The 12,378-nt window shown below is 48.9% G+C and overlaps 1 protein-coding gene and 1 non-coding gene across 2 annotated transcripts; both read right to left on the minus strand.

Moving 5' to 3' along the window:
* Positions 1–41: 41 nt before the first annotated feature.
* On the minus strand, positions 42–5,087 carry WDR74 (WD repeat domain 74). Its single transcript, XM_066251788.1, has 11 exons — positions 4,967–5,087; positions 4,779–4,885; positions 4,576–4,697; positions 3,084–3,159; positions 2,802–2,948; positions 2,537–2,638; positions 1,286–1,386; positions 1,144–1,199; positions 694–839; positions 549–605; positions 42–263 (listed from the first exon to the last, which is right to left on the minus strand). Exons 1-11 carry the CDS (start codon positions 5,070–5,072, stop codon positions 84–86), a joined length of 1,200 nt encoding a protein of 399 aa, XP_066107885.1. The 5' UTR covers positions 5,073–5,087; the 3' UTR covers positions 42–83.
* Positions 5,088–7,394: 2,307 nt separating this feature from the next.
* LOC136321431 (U2 spliceosomal RNA) lies at positions 7,395–7,585 on the minus strand. The gene has a single exon (XR_010728677.1). It is a non-coding gene; the product is annotated as a U2 spliceosomal RNA (small nuclear RNA).
* Between the last annotated feature and the right edge of the window lie 4,793 nt (positions 7,586–12,378).

A 12,378-nucleotide genomic window follows, 5' to 3' on the forward strand; every position in this document is an offset into this window, starting at 1 on the left:
CCGCCCCTATCATTTCTCCAGTCACAAACGGGTCCGTCATGATAGGTGTCAAGCTGTTTATTTACAAAGTGAGCACAGGTTCTTCAGGGGCTGGTGGAGCCAGGCCGCTTCTTCTTTCTCCGTCTGCTTTGGAAAGCCGTAGGGGTCTGCTCCAAATCAGGGAGCTTCCTCTTGGCAGCCGCCTCCAAAGAGGCCCAAAGTTCATCTGCCTCTCTGTCTTCTGGGGACAACTTACTGGGTTCTTGAGGCTCTTGAGGCTCATCCTGGTGAGTGGAGAAAAGCTTAGGGGTCAGGAGCACAGTAACAAACCTACAGGGAAGGAGGCTCTAATTGGGAAACAATCTTTCTAGGTAACACCCCTTTTATTTCCTACTCTGGGAAATAATTCCCATCCATGTTCCTATGTCACCTTTGGCAGTAACCCTGTCAGGACTGCAGGGAGATGGACAGTTCAGGTCTGTGTTCCAGCTGCTTCTTTCTCTCCCCACAGGGAAATAAATCCTCACATCTTTGCCCTTGGTTCCACCTTCCCAGACCCAACCGCTTACCTCCCAGTTATCCCTGCCTGACAGGAGAAGGCAGTTCAGTTGAGATTTGAGATAAACCTGCAAGAGATGAAGGGCCTTAATGAGCCAAACACACTGAAATATACAGAAACACGAGTGGGGGACACAGGAGGCAGCAGGCTCTCACCTTATGCTCCAGGCCCCGTGGATTCCGGATCCTGTGTACCCTCAAGATTCTGTCCAAGCCACAGGAAGCGAGTAGGGGTTTTGAAGGGTGGCACTGCAACCCCCGGACACTGCCCGCCAGCCCCTTCAGACAGCCTAGTAGGAGCCCTGGAGAAGGAGGAGGCATCAGTGCCAGCTGGCCAGCCAACAACCAACACTGGGTGTTTACTGTTCAAATCAATATACATTTCAATATTTAATCTTCAACATAATGCTAAGGTAGGAGTTCCCAATACATCCCCCTCTTACAGGTGGAGGAGCTGAGTGTAGTAATCTGTCCAAGGTCATACAGCTTCTGAAACCAGGACATGGGCCCAGACAACGTGACACCTAAATGAGGGCTCAGCAGCCCCACTGTCCTGCCTCAGAGGGAATCCTGCCCTTCCCTCCCCCAAGGCTCCCAGTCCACTACCTTGCCGAAGGTCAATTTCTGCCAGCTGCCCATGAGTGTTCCCCACAATCACCGAACTGAGGAGGAGACCAGAGGCAGATGAAGTCAGCAGGAGCCTCCTGGAGTCCTTCCTGACCCCACTCTTTGTCCATTAAACACTCACTTGCCCCCAGGAGTTAGAGTCATAGCCGTCAGTGGGTATTCTCCATAGGTGGTCTCCAAGACTGGCCGGCGCTGGGGGGAGGCTGGGTCATAGATGCGGACCTGGAGGAAGACTTAGTTATCACCGGTACACTCACCCCAAATACCCACCCTGTGGTTTCCCCACATCTTCCTTTCCTCCTTATACTGCTTTCCTGTTTGTAACTCACTCTTCGAGAAACTTTTTCGGTTGAAATATATCCCTCTTGGCCTGACCTGTGGTGGCACAGTGGATAAAGCGTCAACCTGGAAACGCTGAGGTTGCCAGTTCAAAACCCTGGGCTTGCCTGGTCAAGGCACATATGGGAGTTGATCCTTCCTGCTCCTCCCCCTTTTCTCTCTCTCTCTCTCTCCTCTCTATAATGAATAAATAAAATCTTTAAAAAAAGAAATATATCCCTCTTCTCTGAGTGTGTGTGTGCGTGTGCCTGTGCGTGGGGGGAGCTGCTCCGGGGCATCAGGGACAAGGCTGAGGGGAGCAGTCCCCAGTTAGGAAGTGGCAGCACTCCCATGATCTGCATGTGTGACCATTCCATCCCCCATACTCCCATCCTGGGACAGAAAAGCAAGTTGGTGCAATTGTCAGAGAATGCTGAATTTCAAGTGCAGAGGTGTAGCCCAAACAAAGGAGGAAAGAGGAAGCTCTCACATGTGTTCTGAGAAGTGTATCACCAAGATCAGAGTTCAATGTGCAGGAGCAAAAAGAAAAAAAGGCAAGAGCAAAGGACAAAGGACACAGCAAAAACGGTGACCCAGTCCTGCCTGAGTCAGTAAAGATCCGCAGTTGGCCCTTCTTATACAGCTGAGGAGCTGAGGCCAGAGAGGAGAGAGTCAGGCCCAGGCCTGAAGCAAATAAGAGGCTGCCTCAGGACCAGAAACCCATTTCTCTTGACATGCGGCCCAGTGCCCTCTCATGACACCTGACCCTGTAATTCTACTGTGAGAGGCATACTTCCTTCTCCTGTCCTCCCTTCCAGTTGGGAGGGAGAGGCAGAGTTCAGGAAACTCCATCCGAAAATGCAGTAAGAGAAGGTCACAGGGCTGAAATGGTCAGAGGAAGACCTCTCCTCTGAGAGCTGAGGGATGGATGGATGGATGGATGGTGTGAAGGGTGGCTGTGACAAAGGATGGGGGCGCAGTCTACACAGGGTGGCTGGTTCTCTATGAGGCTGCTTAAGCCCGGTAGGAGGCAGGGGTGGGGGTGGTGCCTTACCTGGTGGTACCCTGTACAGGTGACGAGCTTCTGTGACCCTGGGAGGAACTGTATGTCCTGGTCCCAGATGGGAACACGCAGGTCGAGCCAGTCATTCCGAACCTGGTGGGGTGGGCAGATGGGGGAAAGGGCTGTGAGAGCTCAGTGTGCCCCTTCCTTCAGCCCTCTATCATCATCCCCTAAAGCCCACTGGTCTATGACTCATAGTCAATGCCCCTGCCTCCCTAGACCTCGGGCCCATCCCCTCCCTACCCTTGTCACTCACATTCTTCGCTCTGAACATAGGCTCCTCGGACCCCTGCAGGTCCCACACCTTCAAAGCATTCTCCTTCCCACCGGTGGCAACTACGTGGGGGTGCACTGGGTCCTGGCGCATCCTACACACCCCAGGGCCTACCTTCAGTTCCAGGAGCTAAAAATAATGAGAGATGAGGTAGGAAATGAGAGTCAGTTCCAGAGTCCTTAACACTCCTCCCGAAAACCCTCATGCTACTCCCACCCTGGCCCCACTTTCCCCACCATCAGGTTCCGGGCAGGGGAGACTCACTGGGTCGGAGGATGTCTCCTTATCATCGTTACTCCAGACTCGGAGAATCCCAGAATCCACACATGTGATGAGGGTGCTGCAGGCAGAGGAAGGGCAGGGTTAGGTTAAAGAAAAAAAAAAAGTGTGAAAGTGTTTTCTAAGCCCTGGTCAACCCATCCCCAAATTAACTAGATTCCTACCAGCCCTGTTCCTAAGAAAGCTTCCAGGTAACCCAGACAGGACTTGAAAGTTTCTGGCTTCAGTGTCTATTATTTAATTTCCTCAACAGAGTGAGGGTTTACCAATTCTACAAGTGAGGAAACTGAATTTTTGAGCAATTAAGATTGCCCACTCGGCAAATGTCAAAACCAAAAATCAAGTCTGTGACACTCCAAAGCAGCATGCCTTTGTATTCCACAGGTTCATCTGGGAGTGCCTGGCCCTGAAGGTTTTTCTGAATCTTGAGTTGGTCACCAGGGGTCAGGATCAGTAACTCTGAAGGGACTGAAATGGGACTGGTCTGGATTTAGGGTTTGGCCAGGGTCAAACACCAGATTCTTCTCTTGAGTTCAAGCTGATGTGTCCCACTCCTTCCCCCTGCTTTCTCCTTCTCTCTCTCTAAAATCAATTTTCAAAAATCTTAAAAAAAAAAATCCTCTAAGCCTGCCTGACCAGGCGGTGGCACAGTGGATAGAGCATCGGACTGGTATGCAGAGGACCCAGGTCTGAAACTCCAAGGTCGCTGGCTTGAGTACAGGCTCACCAGCTTGAGTGTGGGATCATAGACGTGACCTCATGATTGTTAGCCTGAGTCCAAAGGTCGCTGGCTTGAGCAAGGGGTCACTCGATCTGCTGTAGCCCCCGGGTCAAGGCACATATGAGAAAGCAATCAGTGAACAACTAAGTGCCACGACGAAGAATTGATGTTTCTCATCTCTCTCCCTTCCTTGTCTGTCTGTCTCTATCTGCCCATCTCTCTGACTCTGTCAAAAAAAAAAAAAAAAAAAAAAAATCCTCTAAGCCTGACCTGTGGTGGGGCAGTGGAGAATAGCATCAACCTGGAACGCTGAAGTCACCGGTTCCAAACCCTGGGCTTGCCTGGGCAGGGCACACATGGGAGTTGATGCTTCCTGCTCCTCCCTCCCTTCTCTATCTCTCTCTAAAAATAAATAAATAAAAATCTTAAAAAAACACAACAGTGTTCTAAACTATTAAATTACTTTCTCTGGGTCAATCAAAAAGGTTCAGGAACCAGGAGAAAATTCCTCAAGGATGGAAACTCTACTGAAGGTAGATGCTACGCGTCTGGTTTACCTGCAGCCCTTTCATTTTGCTTAGTGCCTGTAACTCAGTAGATGCTCAATAAATGGTAGTTGTAAAAATGAACGATAGGACACAGGTCCCTGTCACCCAGAGCTGGCTCGCGTCACCTAAGGGTCGATCGCTATTATTCGGCCGTCCTGCGGGAGTCTCTACGTTTTGCTTAAGCGTTTAGCGAGGGCCTCGGTCTTACCCGTCGACCTGGGCGAGTCCTCGGAACGTGCCCTCCCCGCCGGGGCAGTGCCTCTGGCCCTGAAATCTGCCCTCCTCGGTGCTGAAGTGCCTCACTGTCCTGTCGGCACAGCCCACCAGGATCTGTAGACAGATGAGGGCAGGATGGCAAGGAGAGCTAGACTACTGGCCTCCACAGTTCCACCCCGGCCAGTGGCCGCTCACCTGTGTCTCGTCGTCCGTGCCCCAGCACAAGGCGCTCACCGCCTCTTCGCGCCGCGGCTGTCCCGCTGCCGTGAAGTTCGCCGCCTGTTTGCGCTGCAGGTTCACCCCTGCGGGACGCGGGCGTCAATCGCACCGGAGTCCCAAGCTGGCGACCGCCCCACTTCCCAACGCCCGGTCCTGCCACCCACCTTTCAGGATCCCTGTCTCGGTGCCGACCCACACATGGTTCCAGCATGCCCCTGCAGCAGCCATCACGGAGCCTGGCAGCCGACAGCCGCACTTCCGGCGCAGCATTGCGTCACCAGCCTGGGCCGAGTGGGATCTGGAACAACGTGGTTTCCGGAGTTTAAAGCAGGAAAAGCACAAGTCATCTGCCGGCTGCCGCTAGTTTTGCAATACTAAAATGAAATGAAGTGGGGAATCTGAAGAGTAACTTAGCCAATTTTCTTTTATTTTTTATTTATTTATTTACAGAGACAGAGGGAGAGTCAAAGAGAGGGATAGATAGGGACAGACAGAAACGGAGAGAAATAAGAAGCATCAATCATCAGTTTTTCGTTGTGGCACTTTAGTTGTTCATTGATTGCTTTCTCATATGTTCCTTGACCATGGGGCTACAGCAGACCAAGTAACCTCTTGCTCGAGCCAGCGACCTTAGGTCCAAGCTGGTGAGCTTTGCTCAAGCCAGATGAGCCCAGGCTCAAGTTGGCAACCTCGGGGTCTGGAACCTGGGTCCTCGGCATCCCAGTTCCACTCTCTATTGACTGCGCCACCGCCTGGTCAGGCTAACTTAACCAATTTTCAATTCGAGTATAACGCATCCTAAGTGGACCGCAATGTGGGCGAGCCATCTGTAGTCCAGTAATGTCTGCTGCAAAACATCATGGCATGTCTTTTCTGTACAAGAGCACACTTCAGAAACGATTCAAATCACTATTGTGGCGTGACTTGCGGTGATGCAGTGGGTAAAGTGTCCACCTGGAATGCTGAGATCACAGGTTCCAAACCACAGGTTTGTCTGGCCAAGGCACATACAGGAAGCAACTACTAGGAGTTGATGCTTCCCGCTCCATCCCCCACTTTCTCTCTCCTCTAAAATCAATTTTTAAAAATTTAAAAATCACTTTTTTGGTGCGTGGATTCAAACTCGAGTGTAAAAGACACAAAACGAAGAAACACGGGAACTCACATTGAGGTTTGGTGATGGTAAAAAAACTAGCTCAAACAGTAAAAAATCTACAGTTAGTAGAAACAATATTTCTCCCAAACATAAGACGCACTTTAAAATGTCATAACTTGGGGGAAGGGAAAATAAAATGTCATTAATGCCTTCCCTGTTTTGTTTTATTTTTAAGATTTTATTTATTTATTTATTTATTTTAGAGAACTTTGAGAGAGAGAGAGAGAATATGGGGGAGGGGCATGAAGTATCAACTCCCATATGTGCCTTGGCCAGACAAGCTCAGGGTTTCAAACCCGCGATCTCAGTGTTCCAGGTTGATGCTTTATCCACTGTGTCAGCACAGACCAGGCCATGGCTTCCTTTTTTGAGTGTTTCTTTTTCTTTTTGAGTGATTGTTTTCTTACACCTGGCCAAGGCACATATAGGACCTCCCCCATTCTCTCTCTCTCCTATCTCTCTAAAAATGAATAAATAAATAATCTTTAAAAAGAAAAGAGCCTGACCAGGCGGTGGCGCAGTGGATAGAGCATCGGACTGGGATGCAGAAGGACCCAGGTTCGAGATTCCGAGGTCGCCAGCTTGGGCGCGGGCTCATCTGGTTTGAGCGGCTCATCTGGTTTGAGCAAAAGCTCACCAGCTTGAGCCCAAGGTCGCTGGCTCTAGCAAGGGGTTTCTCCGTCTGCTGCAGCCCCACAGTCAGGGCACATATGAGAAAGCAATCAATGAACAGCTAAGGTGTCGCAATGAAAAACTGATGATTGATGCTTCTCATCTCTCTCCGTTCCTGTCTGTCCCTATCTATCCCACTCTCTGTCCAAAAAAGAAAAGAATAAAAGCATCCCACTCTTGCTTGGTGGATCTACTTGCCTGGTAGATCTAAGTCCTCCACGGAAAAGCAGCCTTGATTATCAGAGCACAGAGCTGCCAATAAGAGTTCTGAGCATAACATTCCACATTTATTTTTGTGTTACTAAGGAAATGGCACCCTGGGTACACTTCACAGTCGCGACCTAATGTTGACATCTCTGTCCAGAGCCCTACTTTAAGCCTATTAGAACACTAAATTAAACCTAAACCCCATCTTGGCGAGGTACATTCAACCATTTCTCCTTTGTGCGGTTTTCTCTGTATCAAGGATGATAGGATTAGACCTGCTCTTAATACGTAGTCACACTAAACAAACACTGAAGAACTGAACATCACCCCCACCCCGACCAGAAGGTACCAAAAAGAAAGAGAACTTTTGCTTACCGTGTAAATGAAAAGTACAGTTAGAACCCTGGAAGTTGTACCCAACGTTTGTCTACAACTCATAGAAAACACCGAACATAAAATCAAGGTACTCCAATTACAATAGTTAAAACCTATATGATCAATGAAGTAAACTAGAAGAAAAACCAGTCTATTCTTTAACCAGCCAGACTCACCCCAAGGAGGGGTGCACCGTTCCTGGAAGTACTGCAATACCAGGTCGATGCGTGGAGTGGACGGAGCAAGCTCCTATTCCATCTCCCAATTCCAAAAATCCATTTAATATATTGTCCTCGGATAAAGGACGTATCAGATATTAAACTGATAAGAACAGATACTACACTTGATCTTAGCCAAAAGGCCGAGAAGCGATAACAAGACTTTTCTCTCCCGCCCTGGCTTAACAGTACTATAGCTTTTACGTTTCTGGTGACTTTTATGGCATAATAATAAATATTGTTTTCCATATACAATCTTTCTTATACTCAATTTCCTATTATTATCATTTCAAAATAAGGTTAGATTTTGGAACTAGACCTTAAAGAGAATTCTTTACTGCTTTCCAACCCGCTCACTGCTCTAACTTTTGCATAAACCCGCCCCTATGCTTCGTAATATTCTTGGGATTGGTTCACATACAAGTGATTTTATTGGCCGCGTGCTTTCTTTTTCTCCTGGACTGTGACTTTAGTGTCCTGTCCTGAAGGCTTTTAGGCGTCCCTTGGGTTGGCAGAGCGGTGGTCTCTGCTGTAGGGTGCGGGTGCGGCGGTGGCGGTATCCCCCTTTGCGGGCAACAACTGCGGAGGCCGCGGCACTGAAGTGCACTCAGGCATTGGAGTCCAAATTGCCGAGCTGGGATCCCTCCTCGCAAATTCCTGACTTAAAGCTGTGAGGCACGTTGCTTAGGCTTCTGTCTCTTCCGCTGTTAAATGGGAAAATCCCAACGCGCCTGGATATGAGGATACAGTGAAGGTTGGCCTTTAGGACTGCGTTCTCCTCCCTTCCTGGCTCTTTTCTGTGCCTTTCCCCTGAGTTGTCACATCTACTGTTGGAGGTGCGTGTGGACGAGGGGCGATGAGGCCGGGTAGGTCAAAATTTTAAATGAGCAGATCTTTACCCTAATATATTCCATTAAAATAAATAAATAAGCCTGACCTGTGGTGGCGCAGTGGATAAAGTGTCGACCTGGAATGCTGAGGTCGCCGGTTCAAAACCCCGGCTTGCCTGGTCAAGGCACATGTGGGAGTTGATGCTTCCTGCTCCTTCCCCCTTCTCTCTCTCCTCTCTCTCTAAAAATGAATGAATGAATGAATGAATGAATGAATAAATACATAAATAAATAAGCAGATATTTAATAGTCTCAAAGCAAAATCCCGGCAGTATGAAAGGGATTATATATCTGGCCCTGAGAAGGGACTTGAGGTCCTTGTTTGTTTTTTATTCATTTTTAGAGGAGAGAGAGAAGAGGGGAGGAGCAGGAAGCATCAACTCCCATATGTGTCTTGACCAGGCGAGCTTAGGGATTCAAACCAGTGACCTCAGAGTTCCAAGTCGCCTCTACCCACCGTGCCACCACAGGTCAGGCCTTTTCTTGGAAACTATATTAATATTATGGAATGTTCTGTTGGAAACCTCCCTAACTAAAGTACTGCAGCTGGGCTGGAAGAAGAGCCCTGGCCCTTTTCTTTCTTTTTAAAAAAATAATAATTTTAAAAAGATTTTACTGTATTTATTGATTTTACAGAGGGGAGAGAGAGACAGAGAGGGGAGGAACAAGAAGTATCAACTCATAGTTCCCTCACTTTAGTTCATTATTTTCAACCTGCAAGGTTTCCGATAATTCATGATTTTAGAGAACAATGTCAAGGTTCTCAGCACTGTGTCCCTGACGTTAATAAACAGAAGCAGTAGAACCAGAGTCTCCAGGAGGGGCTACATTAAGGGGTTGTGATCCGCAGAATAATGCCCTCCACAAAGGTGCCTATGTTCTAATTCTCTTCTTTCTAAGTGAGAAGAGGGGAGATAGGCCTCTGCGTGCTCCCCAACCGGGATCCACGGGGCAACCCCTGTCTGAGGGCCAATGCTCGAACTAATTGAGAGGGGAAGAGAGAGAGAAGGGGGAGAGGGAGAGGAAGAGAAGCAGATGGTCACTCCTCTGTGCCCTGACCAGGGATTGAACCTAGGATGTCTGCACTCTGTGCCTACACTCTAGCCACTAAGCAAACCAGCCAGGGCCTGTTCTAAGTCTTAGAACCTCTGAATGTGTTACCTTACAAGGAAAAAAGTACTTTGCAGATATGATTAAGGATTTTGAGGAGAGATTACCCTTGATTATCTGGTGGGTCACTGGTGTCATCACAAAGAGCCTTATAATAGGAATTAGAGGAGGCAGCAGACTCAGTATCAGAGCGATGCAGCATGAAAAAAGTTTGATGAGCCATTGCTGGCTCTGGAGATGGCAGGAGGTATGCCCAGTGGCCTCTGGAAGCTGGAAAAGCCAAGGAGATTATTTTCACTTAGAACTTCTAGAAAGGCCTTGACCAGGCAGTGGCGCAGTAGATAGAGCATTGGACTGGGATGTGGAGGACCCAGGTTCGAGACCCCGAGGTTGCCAGCTTGAGCACAGGCTCATCTGGTTTGAGCAAAGCTCACCAGCTTGAGCCCAAGGTCGCTGGCTCGAGCAAAGGGTCACTTGGTCTGCTGTAGTCCCACAGTCAAGACACATATGAGAAATCAATCAATGAACAACTAAGGAGCCTCAACGAAGATTTGATGTTTCTCATCTCTCTCCCTTCCTGTTTGTCTGTCCCTATCTGTCCCTCTCTCTGACTCTCTCTGTCTCTGCCACAAAAACAACAACAACAAAAAATAAAAACAAAAAAAGAACTTCCAGAAAGGCATGCAGCCCTACTGACACAGTGAGACCCATTTTGGACTATTGACCTCCAAAAGTGTAAGATCTATTTGGCAGGAAGGGAGAGAGATGAGAAGCATTAATTCTTTGTTGCGGCACCTTAGTTGTTCATTAACTGCTTTCTCATATATGCTTTGACCGGGGGCTACAGCAGACCGAGTGGCCCCTTGCTTAAGCTGGAGACCTTGACTCAAGCTGGTGAGCTATGCTGAAACCACATGAGCCCGCGCTCAAGCTGGCGACCTCGGGGTCTCGAACCTGGGTCTTCTGCATCCCATTCCAACACTCTATCCACTGTGCCACTGCCTGATCAGGCATGGGAAGAATATTCTTTCTATGGGTACATTTAAATTTTTAAAAATTGATTTTTAGAGAGAAAAGGGAGAGAGAGAGAGACATCTATTTGTTGTTCCACTTATTTTTGCATTCATTGGTTGATTTCTGGGGATTCATGGCATATTGGCACAATCTTCTAACCAACTGAGCTATCTGGCCTGGGACTTCAACAATTGACCCTCTCCTTCCTGCTATTCTAACTCTGTGACAATGGGCAATTTGTTTATCTTTTCCGTGCCTCAGTTTCCTCCTCTACCCAAGGATGCTTCTGGCACATGCCTCCCATGGTGAGGGGCGAGGAGGCACTGGATTGTAGCTAATGCTCCACACCTGCTGGTAGTCATTTGGTCTGTTCTGATCTCTGCCGCTTTGACACACCATTCCTCAGGCACATGTGCTGGTTTTCCCCTGGTTTCCTGATCTGCGGGTCTCCCACTGCCTGCAGTGACTTTCCTGGTTTCTCCTCTGCTATCCCCCCACTCTTCCCCCAGGGTCCTGCTATGGGTCTTTTCTTACTTGATCCACTTTCAGAAACCCTACCATCCTCAGGGTTGTATTAGTTTTTTGTTTTTAATATTTCACTTGATTTTAGAGAGGGAGAGGTACGGGGAGGGGCGAACGGGAAGCATCACCTTGCTCAGGCAAGCACAAGGATTGAGATTTGAACTGGAGACCTCAGCACTCCAGGTTAACGCTTTAGCCCAGGGGTCCCCAAACTTTTTACACAAGGGGCCAATTCACTGTCCTTCAGACCGTTGGAGGGCCGCCACATACAGTGCTCCTCTCACTGACCACCAATGAAAGAGGTGCCCCTTCCGGAAGTGCGGTGAGGGGCTGTATAAATGGCCTCAGGGGGCCGCATGCGGCCCACAGGCCATAGTTTGGGGACGCCTGCTTAGCCACTGTGCCCCCACAGGTCATGTTAAACAAGATCTTAAAAAAAATTTCCCGGTGGCCCAATGTTAGAGTATCAGTCCAGTATGTGGATGTCCTGGGTTTGATTCCTGGTCAGGGCACACAGTGACCATCTGCTTCTCCACCCCTCCCCCTCACTTCTCTCTTCTCACCTCCTGCAGCCATGGCTCAATTAGAGTGAGTTGGCCCTGGGCACTGAGGATGGCTCCCATGGCCTGTCTCAGTTGCTAAAAAAATGGCTCTGGTTGCAATGAAGCAAGGACCCCAGATGGGTTGAGCATCACCCCTGGTGGATCCCAGTTGGAGTGCATGGGGAGTCTGTCTCTGCCTCCCCTCTAATCACTAAAAAAAAAAAAATACTTCCTGGCGTGTGGGAGTCAGTATGCAGGTTGACCATACAGATCTGATCCTCAAGGTCTAAGACTACATAATGGCTTTCAAGACCAAGAATCACTGACCTCACTAGACCCCCACCACCACCATGCTGTGTGCCACACTGCCCTTAATTCATCCCCAAAGCCTACTTGCCCAGGGCAAAAAAGCAAAAAAAAAAATTGAAAATGGTGGGTATGTGTGGAAACAGGCTTCTCAAAGAGCCATTTACATGAGCTCATATGTAAGGGTATATGGAGGTCAGGGTGGATGGTCAATGGCCATCACACTATTTTTTTACCACCGCCTGGTCAGGCGGCAATCACACCATTCAGCAAGCATTTACCCGAGCAGTTACCAGATGCCCTTGAGCAGGGGTCCCCAAACTATGGCCCGCAGGCCGCATGCGGCCCCTGAGGCCATTTATCTGCCCCCTCCGCACTTCCAGAAGGGGCACCTTTCATTGGCAGTCAGTAAGAGTACTGTGGCGGCGTCGCTCACATACAGTACTACTTCCAGTGACATGGGATGCACACATCATGGTTCCAGAAGCGCATCATATCATTTGTTATGGCTAGCAGTGACAAATATGGAACTGGACATTGACCATCTCATTAGCTGAAAGCAGG

The sequence above is a fragment of the Saccopteryx bilineata genome, chromosome 1 (genome assembly GCF_036850765.1).
Source record: "Saccopteryx bilineata isolate mSacBil1 chromosome 1, mSacBil1_pri_phased_curated, whole genome shotgun sequence".
Classification (NCBI taxonomy): domain Eukaryota; kingdom Metazoa; phylum Chordata; class Mammalia; order Chiroptera; family Emballonuridae; genus Saccopteryx; species Saccopteryx bilineata.